General features: G+C 39.5%; 1 protein-coding gene across 6 annotated transcripts; it reads right to left on the bottom strand.

Annotated features, from left to right (window-relative positions):
- Positions 1-4,209: 4,209 nt before the first annotated feature.
- Positions 4,210-15,322, bottom strand: LOC121065260 (serpin B4-like). 6 transcript variants are annotated; one of them, XM_040547978.1, is made up of 13 exons: positions 13,954-14,132; positions 13,499-13,579; positions 12,884-12,965; positions 12,139-12,346; positions 11,660-11,791; positions 11,375-11,432; positions 10,233-10,417; positions 9,637-9,699; positions 8,168-8,285; positions 7,664-7,806; positions 6,701-6,868; positions 6,258-6,536; positions 4,210-4,460 (listed from the first exon to the last, which is right to left on the bottom strand). In XM_040547978.1, the coding sequence occupies exons 7-13, from the start codon at positions 10,398-10,400 to the stop codon at positions 4,422-4,424; spliced, it is 978 nt and encodes a 325-aa protein (XP_040403912.1). In that variant the 5' UTR covers positions 10,401-10,417; positions 11,375-11,432; positions 11,660-11,791; positions 12,139-12,346; positions 12,884-12,965; positions 13,499-13,579; positions 13,954-14,132; the 3' UTR covers positions 4,210-4,421. The 6 variants fall into 6 exon arrangements, with proteins under 6 accessions (XP_040403912.1, XP_040403910.1, XP_040403906.1 ...); XM_040547976.1 differs by adding an exon at positions 8,932-9,060 and having other exon boundaries at positions 11,375-12,346; positions 13,954-14,131; XM_040547972.1 differs by lacking the exon at positions 4,210-4,460 and adding exons at positions 8,932-9,060; positions 15,188-15,322 and having other exon boundaries at positions 5,587-6,536; positions 11,375-12,346; positions 13,954-14,089.
- Between the last annotated feature and the right edge of the window lie 1,295 nt (positions 15,323-16,617).

Below are 16,617 nucleotides of genomic sequence, written 5' to 3'. Positions count from 1 at the left end.
GGTGTTATCTGAAACAAACAGAAATATGACTGTGTGCTGCTGACAGGTGGCTTCAGAAAGAGACTGGCTCATCATTCAAATAGTATCTTGTTCTTGCCCATCTTGTTCATTTAATCTCTGCTGGTTTTTTGGTTGGTTGTTTTTTTTTTGTTTGTTTGTTTGTTTTTGAGAGAGAGAAAAAGCACATGTATGTATGGCATAAATACAGGGTTTGGCAGTAATGCTTGATGGACTATACAGCTGCATTAGTTCAATCAGGTGAATGTCCTGCACGTGCAAGTTAAGGTCACGCCTTACGAGTATTTATTGAAATCTACAGTCATTATCTTTCTTGAGTCTGAGACCAAGAAAGCTGTATACTGTTCTTCTCTAAAATAGTTAAAGTTGGAGGAATAGCATATCCATGGTTTAGGGCATGTGTTCCACTATGTGACCTGAGAGGTGTCTTGTGCTAATGACTGTGGAACCACAGGTTGTGTGAATCATCTTACTCTACCTCAACTGAGTTCTCCAGAGAGTGAGACTGAGAAAACAAATGCTTTAATTCCAAAAAAAACACAATTCTTAAAAAGATAAAAGAAGAACAGTTTTAATGTGACACCAGATTTTTGAACAAAAAATAGAGGTATCCCTACTTAAACTATGGTGTACAAACACTGATTTTGCACACCTAAAACTATTTGACAGTCAGACAATATAAGACATATTGATAAGACAATGTAAAATTACTGTATAGACTTTAGTGGATTTTTTTTCCATATCTGTCTTATACTTACCTTAAAGTTCTTAAACATAATATTCCTCTTTTTTTTTTTTCCATATAAAAGAATACAAATTAGAAGTTAAGTTTTACTTGGAGAAATACTTACCCCACAATCTTCAAAGAGGCACGTAATAATCCAGCTTGCCAGCTGAATCTACACAGATTCTCTGAGCTCTTGGTGATATATACAGTACCATTTGGGACACTCCCCCTGTTAGCCTTCAAAGAGTCATCCTTTGAGTTACTACCCTTCGTCATTGCTTTTTGATTCATTGCCCTTCAAACTATTGAGCAGACCAACATTAGACTGGTGCTATATTTGCAGCAAGCCAAACTTTGGTGAAGTATATTAGTGGAGTAAAACCTGATAAAATAAAGGAATGATTCAAGCTTTTTCTGTATCTTACAAGGCTGTATCAAGGCAAGTGGAGTTCAAGTCTACAAGCATGTTTTGTGTTATTCCTTTGAAGTTAAACATTAATTTGATTGAGACATAGAGGTAAGTAGAGCCAAATGAATAACGAAAGAGAAGAGAAGAGAAGAGAAGAGAAGAGAAGAGAAGAGAAGAGAAGAGAAGAGAAGAGAAGAGAAGAGAAGAGAAGAGAAGAGAAAAGAGGAAAAACAGCGTTGCAAAGTTGTTTAGCAAACCATAATACATTTTTAATAAACTTAGCTATAACATCAGAGTGAGTGATTCTCACAGTCAGGTGAATCTAAGAATCCTAAAAAATTATGAGAAAATAAGATGTAGTTATCACAGAATCATAGAATGGCTTGGGTTGGAAGGGACCCCTAAGGATCAGTTCCAACTCTCTGCCATGGGGGCAGGGACACCACAGTTCATCATTAATGAACACTCGCAGCTATAGCTGAGAATAGACTGTTCTTCACTCAGTTTTTCACTTGAAGTAAAACTGTATCAGATATAAGCCCAAGGCTATACAGCATACATGTGTAAGGAGAAAGCACATTTTGCTGAAAATTCATTCTGATGAAAAAAATCAGAGCAGCAGTGTTGAGATGAATTAGCGTGTGGGCATGGCAGAGGAAGAGATTTGAGGAACAGTCAAAAAGTGTTTGCTGCTTTATGAAGTTAGATCCCAGAGTATTCAGATATTCAGAAATGGATGTTAACCAGCCATTAGAATTTAAAGGATGATTGGAGGTGCTTTTAATTTTCATTCTCCACCGGTCACAGAAACAAGGCCCGTTGTACATGCACGGGCCATTCTCATAGATCTTCTATACCTACCTTTTAACTACGACAGGTAAATAAACTACTGAATCTATCTGAAGGAACATTCATGGTCTGTTAGACAATCATAATGCACAATATCAAATATAACTCAATTGTAAAAGGTTATTGCTCTTTATTGAAAAATAGACTTGATGAGCACTAAAGAAATGAATCCAGCCTCTGTAAAAGCCATGGGAGGGAATAATAGAAAACCCTAATTTTTACATATTAAGGCAGAGAACACACAGTGGTAGTTGCACCCACTGGTGAAGGGGAAAACAAGTTACTTTACCCTTTGTGGTGTGTTTTGTTTTGCTGGAGTTCAGGCATGTTTGTGCAGACCCTGATAACTGGGGTAGCTTTCAGTTTCTGAGCTCAGAATGAGCTTTTCATCTGAGGATGTTATAGCAATCATGGGATGGGAAAATCTACAGACAGTAAGCAGCTTTCCTCCCATCTTGTTCAATGGTCTGTATTGTATGGATTTAACTTTATCCTGTCAAACTTTTCCTGCCTGAGGACTCAGGTTTTGTGTGGAAAGAGCTGTAGTGTGTAGTGTGTCTTTTCTTATGCTCCCATATTCACATTAGAGTTCCAGCCACAGGTCAGGCAGTTATTCAAACACGCCTTCAAGGCTTCCTTGAAGAGCTTTTCTGGGTACCCACGCTCCTTTGTATGCTTGGTTTCAGTGTGTGTGTGTCCTCTGTGGGCATCTGTGGAGCACGCACCTGAAGGACACAACCAGCCCTGCACAGATGACCAGTGTTTTCACCTCTGACTGATGTCCAAGATTTTCTCCACAAACACTTTTTTGCACTGTCTCCTCTAGCATAGAGCATGAAGGTGTTTTTGACGTGTTCTCCCAGCCAGTATATTTGCCTTCTTTGCAAACTCTACCTCTGCAACAGAACAACCACTACAACAGTTTTGCACACAGGTAGGCTGAACATCTGATAACGTACCATTTCCCTGCTCAGTTTGTGAATGACACTAGGTTTCTTGATGTGAAAAACTATTTCATCAAGGCAGGCAAGGTAGCTTAAAACACCCAAAGTAAATGAGCAGTTGGATGAGATGAAGTTTGGTTTTGCAAGTGGTCAGAGATGGGACAGAATACCTTCTCCAGAGAGTAGTCTGCCACTACGCAGGCTTGGATTTGTTTTGCATTTTTTTCTACACTGAATGTTAGTGCAAAACTGGTTGCAGAAGCAGCCTGTGAGTAGCCAAAAATTTTGACCAGAATGGGCTATCCATGTGTAGTCATCAATGGACAAGCGCTTTTTTGTAACTTTATTAACTTTATTTATTAACTACAGGGGAAGTCAGAGGTGCCTCCTGAAATGGAAAAGCTATGAGTGTAAGCAAGACAAACAGGTTAAACTCCGTTCCAGATCTGTTTTTGTCCCAGGAAAGAGGTCAGCAAGGACTCTGATGCCCTTTCCTCTGTCAGGCAGTCCATCGTGGAGCTGCTCCTAAACCGGTTCATGGGGTTTGCCTTTCTTTCCCAATGTTGGCTTAATCAAGGAGATATTAAGCAGTAGAAAAAGCATCTCTTTGTAACATTTCTCCATTCAGATTTTCACATTTCATTTCCTGTGGTTGCTCAGCAGATACTGTGATGGGCTTGAGAGTAATGTTTGCTTACGCTTTGTACTTGTTCATGCCATAGCTTGTTCATCTATGTCACACTTAGCAGAGGCTATTCTGGCATCTCTCAGTGGCCTTTAATGAGCCAAGATGTGGCCAGAACAGCCCCATTTACAGGATTTCAGATGCTTTTTACTCTGTCATGGTATTTGTTGTGCTGGAGATGATCAGTTCTCTGTTGCACACACACAGTCTGAGGCAGCTGGTATTGGTGCTAGCACTTTGAGGTCAACCAGCCCCTTGTATTAAACCTCTCAGACAGTCAGTGTGTCTGGCCTGGGGTAAAATTAATGTGTAAGCTGCCCTTCAGAGCTCATAGTAGCTGGTATGTCAATGTGTATTGTGTTTGCACAGCAACCTGAGGCAAGAGGAGGCCAAGCACATCTACCAGTCCATTATGCCCCTTCATAGCTGGCTGGCTCTAGAAACAGCTCAGTTTGATGTAATAAAGCTAAGAGTAAAACAGTTTCACATTGTTTCAATGCTTTGTTATTCTTCTTCTTAAATTAAGAAGGCAACTAGAAAAAAAAAGACTATGTGAAGAAAAGATATAATTTTTCTTTATATTGTATTTTGTTCCTGGTTTTGAGATTATCTAGATATACCTGGAGCAGGTTTAAAAAATTCAAAGATCATAAGTGTTTACTTCTGCTGTAGTAAAGTGGGTGGCAATCATTGTTTCAGTCATACTTCTCTTTTGTGCACAGACAGAATTCCTTTTCTTGTTGTGAGACTCATGTTCTTCAAAATAATATTTTACAGCACTTGCCCTCATCATATATACCATAAATTTTGTTTTCTTTGAAGTTTTATCTGAAATAAAACAGATCTGGTTATACAAACTAGTATATATAGGCTAGCACTTTTTCACCTTTCTTTTTTTTTAGCATAAGTAATACATGTTTGAGTCAAACCAGATATATATTAAATACCTATGGTAGTTGCTGAAAAACACACATGGCTATTTTTCACATACTCTCTTCATCAGAAGAATCCACAGCTTGTATTTGGCATTCTCATCTTTTACCAGCTAATTAATATGAAAATTCTGCCTCTGCCAGTAACTTTACTGTATCAGATGGTATTTCATATTGAAATTGCAAGACACCTCATGAGCCTGATTTATTTAGCAATTTTTTAAATGCATGGTTCTGTAATTTACAGTTTTTCATGCATATCTCAGCATTTGGGAAAGCTTTTCAATCTGCAGTTCTGAAATAACACTAGTATGTTCCCAGTAGTTACCTTCTTCCCAAAAAAAGAGTAAGAGGAAAAGCAGGGTGAGTCATCAAAGGGTTGAAACATTTTTCCATAAAAAAAAAAAAAAAAAGGTATTTTTTATGGGTCTGTGGATTCTGGATATTATGTGACACCGAATTGGATGGGCTGCTTTTTTCTCCACAATCCCTCAGCTATGCCTTCCCACCACCACAACATCTGAGAGGTGGTTTAAGGGACTACGTCATCAGCAGGCTTACTTTAGCAAAAATTTTCCCTTTGATTTAGGTCCCAGTGAATTGCTCATCACCCAGTAATAATGACAGCATAAGGGAAGGAGCAGAAACACATGGAAGAAAGGAGACAATGGGAGCATCATCATCCCCTTAACTGCCTTACACTGGCTCATCCATGTCCTAAAACTGCACTCTTAATTCCTTCATAAAATCAAATGCAAGAGAGAAATAGCAGGTGAGGCTCAGGTTTTACCTTTCCTAATGTCGAGTTGTCCTGTGCCCATACTCAGAACAATGAATATTTAAAAATGGGAGGTAGACTACAGTGTTGCTTAGACACTTTAGAAATTATTGCCATTATTTTTACTTGCTTTAACAGAACATTTGCCTGTCCACTTAGTTCTGCAGACTACTACATTTCATAATTACTTTGCAGTGGTTTTATTATTAAAAATAGAACAAATACAGGGTATCCACCTAAATACCATCACCATATAAGTTTTATTTTTATTTTATTCTGATGAGGGATAAAACAGAACACGAAACTTGTGCTACTTCGCTACTCCCATACAAAATGGCATTTTTCTGGAGATCTACGCAAAGCTCATGTAGGTAAAGCCAAAAGAGATTGAGTACCTAATTACATACAGATATCCTTCTAATGCAGATCCCTATCCTCTTGTCTGCTTCATGCTTGAGAATCTATCACCTGTCTTTAGGGCACTAAAATCATGGCTTTATTGTAGGAATACTACATTAGGAAAGGGGAAAGCTCAACAATAGAAAAGATATGTCTATTGCTTTTTAAGGTAGAGGCTATTTTAGCTTGTCCTTCAGATTTATTAAGTCCCTCCTAAAAGTAAATCATACCTGGAGCTGATACTAAGAATTTAACAGTTAAAACTTTTTAGGTTTTGATCTCCAGTTTTTCCCTTACGAAATCTGTGAGAATGTGCTCTCTTTTGTCCTCTGTAATTGCCAATGGGAATGTCAGTGGGGAGAAAGATCTAATTTCCAAAATAACTTTCACTTAAGGGGAGGAATATCTGCCAAAGAAGAGAATGGTGTTGGTTGGGTTGTGTCTGATGAAGAAAAGAAATGGGTGGTCAGCTTTGAACTCATAAGAAATTGGGCGACTCAAAGGCATTGCAACAACCTGTGTGGCAGCAACCGCTTCAGTGCCGTCTTCATTCACTTCCACAGATGACTTATGAATGGCCTTGGACATAACCAGACCATCTTTCCTAGAGATTCCTGATAAATCCGCTTTTCCCCAGTCAAAAATGTTCATCACTCCCATCTCCTGGAGTGTTTTGTTGAGAACATAACTTTCGTCCATCTTGAACTGGGGCAGGTATACCTTCACTGTCAGCTGTTGCATCTTATCCAAGCTGGTCCATTCTGCTAGTTTTTCATATGTGAGGGTGTTTTCAAGCTGTAGGGGGTTATTGATAATAATAACACTGTAATGAATGAAAGGAAAAGATAAAAAGGTTCTGTTTTCCCCAGTGGTTTTCTGACCATACTGGAGCAAATGTTAAAGTATTGCTCTGTATTCATCCCTTTATGTATGTAACTAGAAAGTAATGAAAGTATTACCTGTTCTAGGCCAGTAAAGTCTTCATACACAACTTCAGGAAGAAGAATAAGCATGCTCAGTTCATTATTAAAGTAAGGGAGCTCTATCACTTTAATTTTTGGTTCCTCTATGATGGCCAGCTTAAAATAACCTTCCCGAAACATTATCTGCACTGTCTTTCTCTCATTCTGGAACACAAGAAACAGATGAAACAGAAAATACAGAAATGTTCACCCTGGTTGTGACTGGTTTCAGTACTGAAATTAGAGTTCAGTACAGAAAACATTGTTTACTCTGACCAGAGCTTAGTGTACTTGTAGAATTGACGTGTTCCTGTCTCTTAACTGTAGCTCCAAAGAAGTTATCCAATTTAAACAGTGTAAAAACTACTTTTCCATTTGTACTTGTGACAGTTTACTTTACTTACAACTCTCTCTTTACTTTCTTCTTCTTTTCTGGCATGTCAAATGAGAAACAAATCCATGAACGTTATTGAAAATGTCCCTTGGATTAAAATAATTAATTGTATCAAACATGAACTGAAATTCTTCACGAATAATTGAAATTCTTCATGAACTCTGAGATAATTTGACTCTAGACACTTCTTTTTTCCTGAAAACAAACATTTTTCTGTTTGCAAATAGTAAAAGAAGAATAGATTCCTCGAATTCAGTTCCAAAAGCAAGCTATTTTGAAATAGCTTTTAGTTGTGAAATCTCCAACAAAGTCAGAGCACGTACTCAGTGACTTTGGCACAGCTGGGATCTCATCTACGCAAGAACCACTTCTGATGTGAAATGATATAAAAATTGACATTCTTGATTATCAAACCGGAGAGAAGGTGTAGGACTCTAGTGTTTTAGCTGAAGAATAAGGTTTTGTCTTGAGATAACAAAGAGGAGGAAAGCTTCCATCTGTTGTTATAGAAGACAGGCGTCTGACTTCCATCCCCCCAGCTGCTTCATTTCCTGCCCATACTGTACCTTGTTCAGTCTGAAATATGTTTCCTTGGTATCTTCTTTCTTAAATTCTACTGCCCACTTTCCTTTAAAATATATGGCATTGACCAGCACAAGTACAGTGGAGGGATCAATAGACCCAGCAGCAAATAGGTCTTTGATTTTACCTTTAAAAATAATGAATTAGGAAGAATTTTTACTTTTGTTTTTTTTTGTTTGTTTGTTTCAGGCAATCAGTTGCATTTAACTATTAATAATTACTCCCATAAAACTGATAAGTAGTATAGTGGCTTCAAATAAATAACAAAAAGTTTATGTAGAGCTTCTGAAGCCAGGAACTCAAGACATTTTTGTGCTTCTTCCTATATTTATTTCCTATTAAGCAAAGAAACAAATAAATAAATTATGCAGTAAGCATTTAATATATAAAAATATGGCTACCTTGGGGAAAAAAGAGGGAAACTGAAATTTAGATCCGATATTCCTAATGGTTTGTGTGCAACCAAACAACTTGCACATATTCTTTACCTTTTGTCTCATTTTCCACCCAGAAGTTGATTTTCCCTCTGGTTTCTTCCTTAGTATATTTAAAATCAACTGCTTCCAGTTCTGCTCTATAGAACTTCTTTGTGGAATCCAAGTATTGCTGGAAAGCAGAAATAGTAGAATTTCATCACAACACGATAATTTTTATAAGATTGATAATTTCATGGCTTCAAGATAATTATGTGTTGTAGATCAACAAGAAATAAATGAGTAAAAAAGGCATATATAAAAAACTCTTTGAATTAACTCAAGATACAGTTTTTAGAGAGACATTATTTATAATAAACCATGCTTGCAAATGTATTTTTTCTTTATTTTCAATCTGTACTGAGCAGCAGAAATGTCTCATCACATTAAAAAATACCTAAAACCAAAGCCTGGTACCTTTCCTTAAGCTTATATGTCATTGTTATGTTGCCTGTCTTCTCCCACCTACCAAATTAAAAAATTGTCTTATTTTGGAAAAATTAACCATGATGTATAACATCACAATGAGATATGCTTTACTCTGCATAGGTATATACATGGTAAAACTTATATCTTGTATTAATTATAAAACTTTTCCAGGCTGCTGGGCACCTTCTTCTGGCTTTGAAATTTCTCCCCGTGCCTAGAAAGCAAAGTTTTGGAAAACACCCTAGTTCTGGTTTCTTGAGGAAATTACCTGAATGCAGTTGCACTGCCTGGACTGTCAGTGTTCCCCAGTAAATTTCTGGGCTGCTAAAATGGACAGTACAGCCACTCACCTGGAAGAACGGGTAAGTGATTTCTCCAAAGAGCCTGTTGGCAGTGGTGAGAAAGCAGCCTGGGCTGGGTTCACCGACTGCAGCTAACAGTGCCTGGAACTGGGAATGGACTCCTCCAGCTTCTTCACACTTCAAACAGGAAAACGTAAGTTTCTTAGTCAGTTTGCACTTTCTAGTGCAGAGCTGCACCTGCAGGTGAGTTGTAGCCTCTCTGTGTATGAGAAGCCTGATATTGGCATCGGAATAAATGAATCAGGACACCACCTCTAACCCTGTACCTTATGTACAGAGTGACAAAACGATTCCTCTTCAGGCCCATGCTAGTCCACTTCCAAACCACATTGTATTGTACAGTGATCGCTCTGTGCACACAGCAAAAATCTGCTAGCTTAGAGCCTGAGAGGAGCAAGCTCCAATGTGCCTCTGGCATGCCCTGTAGACAAACCTTTGCAGCTGGAAATTTAAGCACTCAGCATGTTTTATGTTTTGGTTAGAAACCTGTAATGAGTAGGCTTAGCTGTTGAAAAGTGTGATTTCACAAGGCCTCTTATATAAATAATAAAAGAACATTAATAAGCAGGTCTGAAAATCCAGACAGAGAGGCTGCTCAACCCTGCTGTGCTTTCTGATTAAGGGATGGGTTCGATGGAAAACAGCTGACAAACCAGCACCTGTAGTTTCATCTCAGAGCTGCCACTGTCTTACCTTCTCAGAAGGATATCTGGTTCTCTGCGTTGCATCAGTCAAAACTTCACCAAAATGAAATACCTGCGAAGTAAATGTTGGGTGAATGCAACTGCGGGACAGTACCTCAAAGTTGAGAGAGAGTTGCAGACCTATCCCAGACACATTAAGTGGGGAAAGTCCAGTTCATCCCTTATGATGAGATCCTTGCAAATGAACAATAATATTTTTAGAGGGTGAAATCATGAAATTTCACAATCTTTCTTCTTGAGAAAGAAGAACTTGGGTCTTCTTGGGCAGAGAAGGTAGAAGGTCATACCAAAGGGAACCACCACTTCTGAGCCTTGGACAGCTGAGTGATACATTCAAAACACTTTTGAGATGTTCTATGATTCTATGTTGTTTTTGTTTTATCACTAATATATTCATTGACTGAGCAATTGCTATAACAGAGTTTAGTTGGAAAAAATAAAAATACTATTAGGAATAGCACAAGATTTATATATATATATATATTAAGGCACCGTGTGTGCTTGCATATTGTGTCTTTGGAAGCTTAGGAAATGTATCAGACTGTACTATCAGCCAAGAGTGCCACGAGAGCAAAGCAAACCCACCTTCTCTATCTGTTTGAGTGTGTTGCCCCTGGCACCGAGGAGAACCATTCCAAAGGCAGCTGAGAGACTCAGTGGTGAGAAAAAGATGTTTTCATTTTTTTTCATTTTGCTCAGCTCTTTGAAAAAGTCAAGACAGAATTTGGCATTGGCTGCACAAAGTGAGCCCATTGTGATGTTGTCAATGCCTGCAACAAGGGAAACAAAGATTTAGTTTTCTAGTCCTTATGCCTGTTAATGTTAGATACTATGGTAGAGCATAGAAGGGTTTTCTGGAGTAGCTTGACTGAATTGCTCACGGAAGATTCCTGACTAGCCACGTCTGGGATTTCACAGTGAAATTGAGTTTGAAGCAATTAATCTGAAAATCAGCAACCTGAATGGCAGAAGAAACACATTTATAGAAACAGTATTCTAGGTTTAGCTGTTTCTTATCCCAGGCAATAGTTATAACTTTGTTAATCAGGCCTAACCTTGTCCTAACCACAGTGCCAGCTCACTTTATGGCCTGAGCTTACTTGCCTCAAGTCATGTAGGCATAGTACTTACTAATTACTCTCCTTAATGACACCTTATGCTCTGTATCTCTCTAAAAACTCTGTGCATATTAATTAACTGTGCCTCACATACCGTGTCTTTCCAAGGATGGTTGCTTAAAAAGCATTCTACAGAAAATTAAACTACAGAAAAGCTGACTTAGCAATATTTTCAACAAAGGCACATTGTGCATTATTGGAAAATTCCAGTCATATACTTTATTTCATCTGCCGCTTTCACATTTTTCCTTGATATATACTTCAGTTATGATCAAACTTATTACTAGGAGGTACTCTTGAATGTTCCGCAAAACTCTTCACATTCTTAGACCCAGCATAGAGTAAGTCCTATTTTTATGAGTCTTTTCCCTATGTTTTCATACAGTAATGTGATATAGAGATATCTGATCACTGAGAAATTCAACTCAGCATTTTATAGATTCCAGCTATTCTAGGTCCCTTTGTTTTGATTGTTATTGCGTCTGAATAACTTTCTCCACCCATGCAGAAGATACCTTTCCCCTCTTCCACAGGAAAAATTAAATTATTAGTATATATATTCAAAATACAGCCCAGTATAGAAAGATTATACTTTCATAAATTACCAACCTGGGTCATGCAGAAAAAGTGAGAAGTGGTTTGGTTTTAATCTTCTTTAGAAACACACCTGGTACAAGTTAAGCACAGCTTTATCACACAACTCATAAATTTTAATACAATCCAAAGCACTGCATAGCATCTTGAAAATATTCTTACTTCTTCAAGGTGATACATACAGTATATTTATGCTAGGCAGATGTGTACATCGCTAATGTATATATTAATCTTTAGACACATCCTCAACATATCATCTGTAATGTGAAGGTTAGAATTAAAGATCAGGGAGATAGTTACCTTCTCCTCAGGAGTGATGGTGTCAATTTGACTGTAAGGCTTGATGTCAGGGCTGCTAGAGCAATGGAATATAAAGCCATTGCCACTCCCAGTGGTAGCATAATTTTCATTCATGACGAATCACATTCCTGTCTGTTGCAAGCAGTTAGGATAATTAGGGGACCTTTAGTGGGATCTTGAACTTTTTCTTATCTCCAGGAATTCACAGAGAAGTCACAATTTTAAATGCATACTGTTACATAAATTAAAAATAAAATAAAATACCTATTTATTCAAAGAAAACTAATAGAAACAAAGGAATTTTCAGATGTTTTACCTGTAAAAATAAATTCTAAAGATGTTGATGCATGTTGCTATTAAAAATTATGCCACCAAATTTAAACACAGATGTTTTTGTAATAAAAATTAATTATTAAAGTTTCTGCAGGTGGCACAGTAGGAAGGGAAACAAAAATATAGAATATGAATTACTGAAGTACCTATTTGGCCAATTGTGGCATAAGGCAATGATTCCAGAAGAGAGGTAGGGCAATTCCCTTTGGCTGCTGCAGTTCCATGCTTCTGAAGACTTCTTTCTTGAAAATGCCTTCCAGGGAGTTTTACCTACCTGTTCTCTTTTTGAACCGGAAATTTTGTCCTTCATGGAGAAGAGGAATGTAGCCATTTGTTCCATAGTTTTTTGAATGCCTAACAAGTTGGAAAACAGTAGTTTGCTTTCATTTGCGTGACACCCTAGAAGAACGGGCATGGTGTGTGCACAGAACAACAATGCCACGTGGGCACATTACATATGCTGCAGCTGAGCACTTTGCAGTTGTTGCAGTGATGTGGCTCAGACCGTGTGTTCATATCACATGCAGACTAACCCAGGTACACCTGGGATGCTGTGCTTCCTGCAGAAACACCACAGCAGGAGTTCCCCATGTATCAACTGCCCTTCCTTAGTTTTTCCAGGTCTGTTCCTCTGCTGGGGATTCCTGATATTTCTACTGTAAATGGGGAAGGCTTTCACAGCATGAGAGGCAAAGCATAGAAAAGCTCTCTCTGTCTACACAGTCTTCTTTCAAACCTTTGCATGCTGCAGATGTGCTTACAAAAAAGCTGGAATAGTTTTGTCCAGAAATACAAATACACACAAAATATTGATGTGTCAGCTAAGTTTAACACAGGACTTCTCATTGCTCCTCATTTTCATCGGTGACTCTAAGGAATTCTGGTCCTTACCTTACGATGCTTCAGCAAGGCATAGGCAGCAAGGACAGAACAACGTAATTATAAGAAGTAGTACATTTCTGGCGTTATTTTCCTGAAAAAAAATGTCTTCCTTCACATTTATGTTGATATGGTGTGTGGGTGGGTAAGTATTTGCATGTGTGTGTGCAAGCACAGGTGCTTACAACAGTGTTTTGTAAGAAGTGCTTAGTTATCACTACTAACATATACTTAGGTATCAACCCAATCAGATAGTAGGCTTCCCTGTTTAGGAAGCTCTGAGGGCAGTTTCATATCAGTCGTACAATTTTCATTAGTTTATTTCCTTTACAGTTTGAATTGCTCCATTTATTGAAGGATCATTTTAAGCGGACCACTTTCTGTCAGTACTTGAATTATAATTAATGAAAGAGATGAACTGGAATTAGTTCCCAGAAAGGAATATTTTTTGCTGTTTTTGTAGCCTCCTGATACTTCCTGTTTCTTTTAGGTAAGTAAAATGCAGCTTAGAGAGTGGGTTAGTGTAGTATATTCCTGTGCTTTTTCTAAAATACAGTAAATCAAGTGATAGTGGGGAAAGAAAAAAAAAGGCAAAATAAAGCAGGTAGTAAACCCCATGGGACCAACCTGTTTGAAATGTCTTGCTCTTTTTCCATGAATGCTCCTCAAACCACAGCATACTTCTGCTCAGGGCATTGGTTTAAGCTCCTTGAAAGATATAACAGACGCTCTAAGGCCTTCTTGTTCTCTGCACTCTAGTTTTTGCTGCTTCTTTTACTCTTTCCTAAATGATAATGACTATCTCCATTGCCAGATTCAGCAAAGGCTGGTGGGCCCTCAGCAAAATCTTCTCTATAATGTGGCCTCTCTAAGGAGGTACCAAAGCTTGCCTTCACATGACCTCTGTCATGGAGGTGCCTGGGAGGTGCCCACTCTGTCCACAGGGTAAAGGGTCATGGCTTGGATAAACAGGGTCCCTATGCCTGTGCCAGACAACAACTTGCCCTGCAGTCAGCAGAGGACAGGTCATCAGCAGTCCCCCCACTTTCCCCTGCTTCCCACAGCTCTTGTCCCAGCTGTACCTTGTTCAGCCTGAAAGGCATTTTCCTGGTGTTTTTCTTCTCAACTTTTGAATCCCATTGCCTCTTGAAGTATATATCATTGACAAGGGCTAGCATCTTTGTATTAGAGCCAGGAGGGAACAGCACTTAAATTTTCCTTTTAAAATAACAAACAAAGGTTAATTAGGCTTTTTGTCTGATCGTTCACTGATGATGGCACAGTCCTCCCATTGCCACCTCCCTTGGAAGAACTGTCTCTTCACTGCAAGAAGTGTTCTGCAGCTTTTGTGGAGTCAAATCTCCCAGGAACTAGGGGCCTTCTTATGCCCCAAGCTGCATTTATGGTAGCCACAAGCAAAATGAATCACTCCACAGCATTTCTGAATATTGCTTGATTCAGGAAGAGGGAGACATAAGCAAAATGGATATCTCCAGAAAAGGGAGAGAATCAGACACCAGTTAGTGACTTTCCACTCACTCCTGATGCACCCTGCCCAGGCAGCCAAGCATGGGCCTTCTCCTTGCCACTTGTTTGCTTTTCCACCCAAGAGTTCATCTTCCCTCTGGAGGCTTCAGCAGCGTAAATGAAGTCCACAGCTTCCAGCTCTGCATGGTACAGGGCCCTGGTGAACTCCAGGTATTACTACAAACCAGGGAAGACAAGTTTTCTCCCAATCATAAAAACTTGTGCTGAGTAGTTGTCACTTACCTGAAGGAACCAAAAAGTCACTAGAGAACTGGTTGATGCCCCATGCCTGTCAGTGTTCAAGAGGTATTTGGATAATGCCCTCATGAATATCTTTTTTAACTTTTGGTTAACCCTGTCCTGGTCAGGCGGACTTGATGATATTTGAAGGTCCCTTCCAACTGTACTATTCTAGTCTAGTCTAGTCTATGCTTCAGATATTATCTCACATTTCCAGTGTAGTTCTTGGTTCTTGGACTGGCTGTGCCTAGCACCTGATGAAGATGAAGCACCTGCAATGTAAATGCAGTGTAAATCTATGTAATCAGATAAAAGAACACACAGAGAACATCAAGGCTGCACAGGAGCTTCATGGGTGCTGCAGCTCACACAAGTGTGTGTGGAAAGGAGAGCTTTGAGACCCACAGCTGCCACCTGCCTTTTTTGCTTCACTCTGTGGGAAGAATATGGTCTAGAGATATCTACCATAGAAATAAGGCTCCAGCCCCTTTTTCATTTCTACATGGAAGCCTCCACTAACAACTCCTGAAAGAAGGGCAAGGAACCTACCTTCTCCATCTCTTTTGCTGTGTTGCCTCCAGCACCCAGATGGACTATGCTCAGGGCAGCTGAGATGTTCAGTGGGGAGAAGAAGATATTCTCGTTTCTTTTTACTTTGATCAGGTCTTTGAAAAAGTCCAGGCAGAACTTGGCATTGGCTGCACTGAGCATGCTCACCGTGGCATGGCCACGGCCTGCAACAGCACAGCCATGGAATTCATCTCACAACCTTTGCATGGTCCAAACCCACCATGCTGGAAACAGGGAGCCTCTCCCAGGCACCTCAAGCACCCACATGCTTCCAGAAGCAGGTTTCAGACCACACTTAGCACTTCAGAGCAAAGTGCAAACCACCCCCTGGCCCCAACATCCACCTCTGGACAAATCTCCCTTCTAGGTGTACCCTGACCTATCCTGGTCTGCTCTATACCAACATACATGCCCTTAATTTATCTTCTAAAGGCTGAACACTCCGGTCATATGGCTATGTAGGCAACACCTTCTTTTTCTTTGAGGACTACTACATAGTTTAGTAGCATTACTCAGCCTTCAGACACTGTACTTCTTTGAAGTCGATTGTGTAAAACCTTTTTCCCTTTGATTATTGCATAAAACATGAAGAACGATGTATAAAAAGAAGCAACAGAGAAGCCAGCAAATTGCATTTTCAAGTCTCAGCCAAACAATAATGTGGAAAGGCCTTCCTCTGTCTCCTAAGGTTGAGGTGGCAATTTCATAAGCTGCCCGGCAATTCTAAGATTGCTGCCTTGCCATTTATCTCTTTTTGCCTTTTAAGGGAAAGAAATTACCAAATTCCTTTCTGCTGATGGACGAAGTTATTCACTCAAGCAGAGAATTTGGCTTCCTACAGCCTGGAATTTCTGCACGCACAAAACATGGAAGTTGTCCCTGTGAGAACAAGTCCCACAGCCTGCACCTGTGCATCACTATGACACGCTTTGTTCCTGTCCCAGGTCTCCTTCCAGTCCTGACCCTACCCCGAGGAGAGTGAGAGCTGAGAGAGCTACCTTCTCCTGGGAAGACCTGGCTCTGGCTGCTTCTTTGCTGATGGAGGGTGGTGTCCTGTCTCATACTAAGTGGAAAACACCACCACGTAGTCAGGCTCCCTGCGCAGTTTTTTCTGAGGAGCGAGAGTGCCTAGGAAAATAAAGGGCTGACAGGCAGGTACCAGGAGCCTGGCTTCTCCTGTACCACAACAGAGTGGAAGACATGATCCAGGATCTTCTGGTTTTCACCCTCTGAAACACGTAGAGAGAGAAGGAAAATGTTTTTCTCCTCCCAGGGAGGACGCACCCTATAGATGTGGCTGCATCTCCTTAGTGTGCACTGCTGAATCGTCTCAAAGATGTGCCAAGTATCTGCAGGAAGCATACAATAACAGGAAGAGAGAAACCGATATATATATATATATATCAGAA

This window comes from Cygnus olor, chromosome 2, assembly GCF_009769625.2.
Source record: "Cygnus olor isolate bCygOlo1 chromosome 2, bCygOlo1.pri.v2, whole genome shotgun sequence".
In the NCBI taxonomy this organism is placed as follows: Eukaryota; Metazoa; Chordata; class Aves; order Anseriformes; family Anatidae; genus Cygnus; species Cygnus olor.
Note: the sequence above shows the minus strand (reverse complement) of the source record. Positions and strands in the feature narration are given on the sequence as shown.

Excerpts from the sequence above, each read along its gene's own strand:
- LOC121065260 (XM_040547972.1), bottom strand. The coding sequence starts at position 10,400 with ATGGGCTCACTTTGTGCAGCCAATGCCAAATTCTGTCTTGACTTTTTC. Across the intron at positions 8,286-8,931 it reads TCACTTACCCGTTCTTCCAG|CAATACTTGGATTCCACAAA; the intron begins GTGAGTGGCTGT and ends TCTGCTTTCCAG. Across the intron at positions 6,869-7,663 it reads CATATTTCAGACTGAACAAG|AATGAGAGAAAGACAGTGCA; the intron begins GTACAGTATGGG and ends CTTGTGTTCCAG.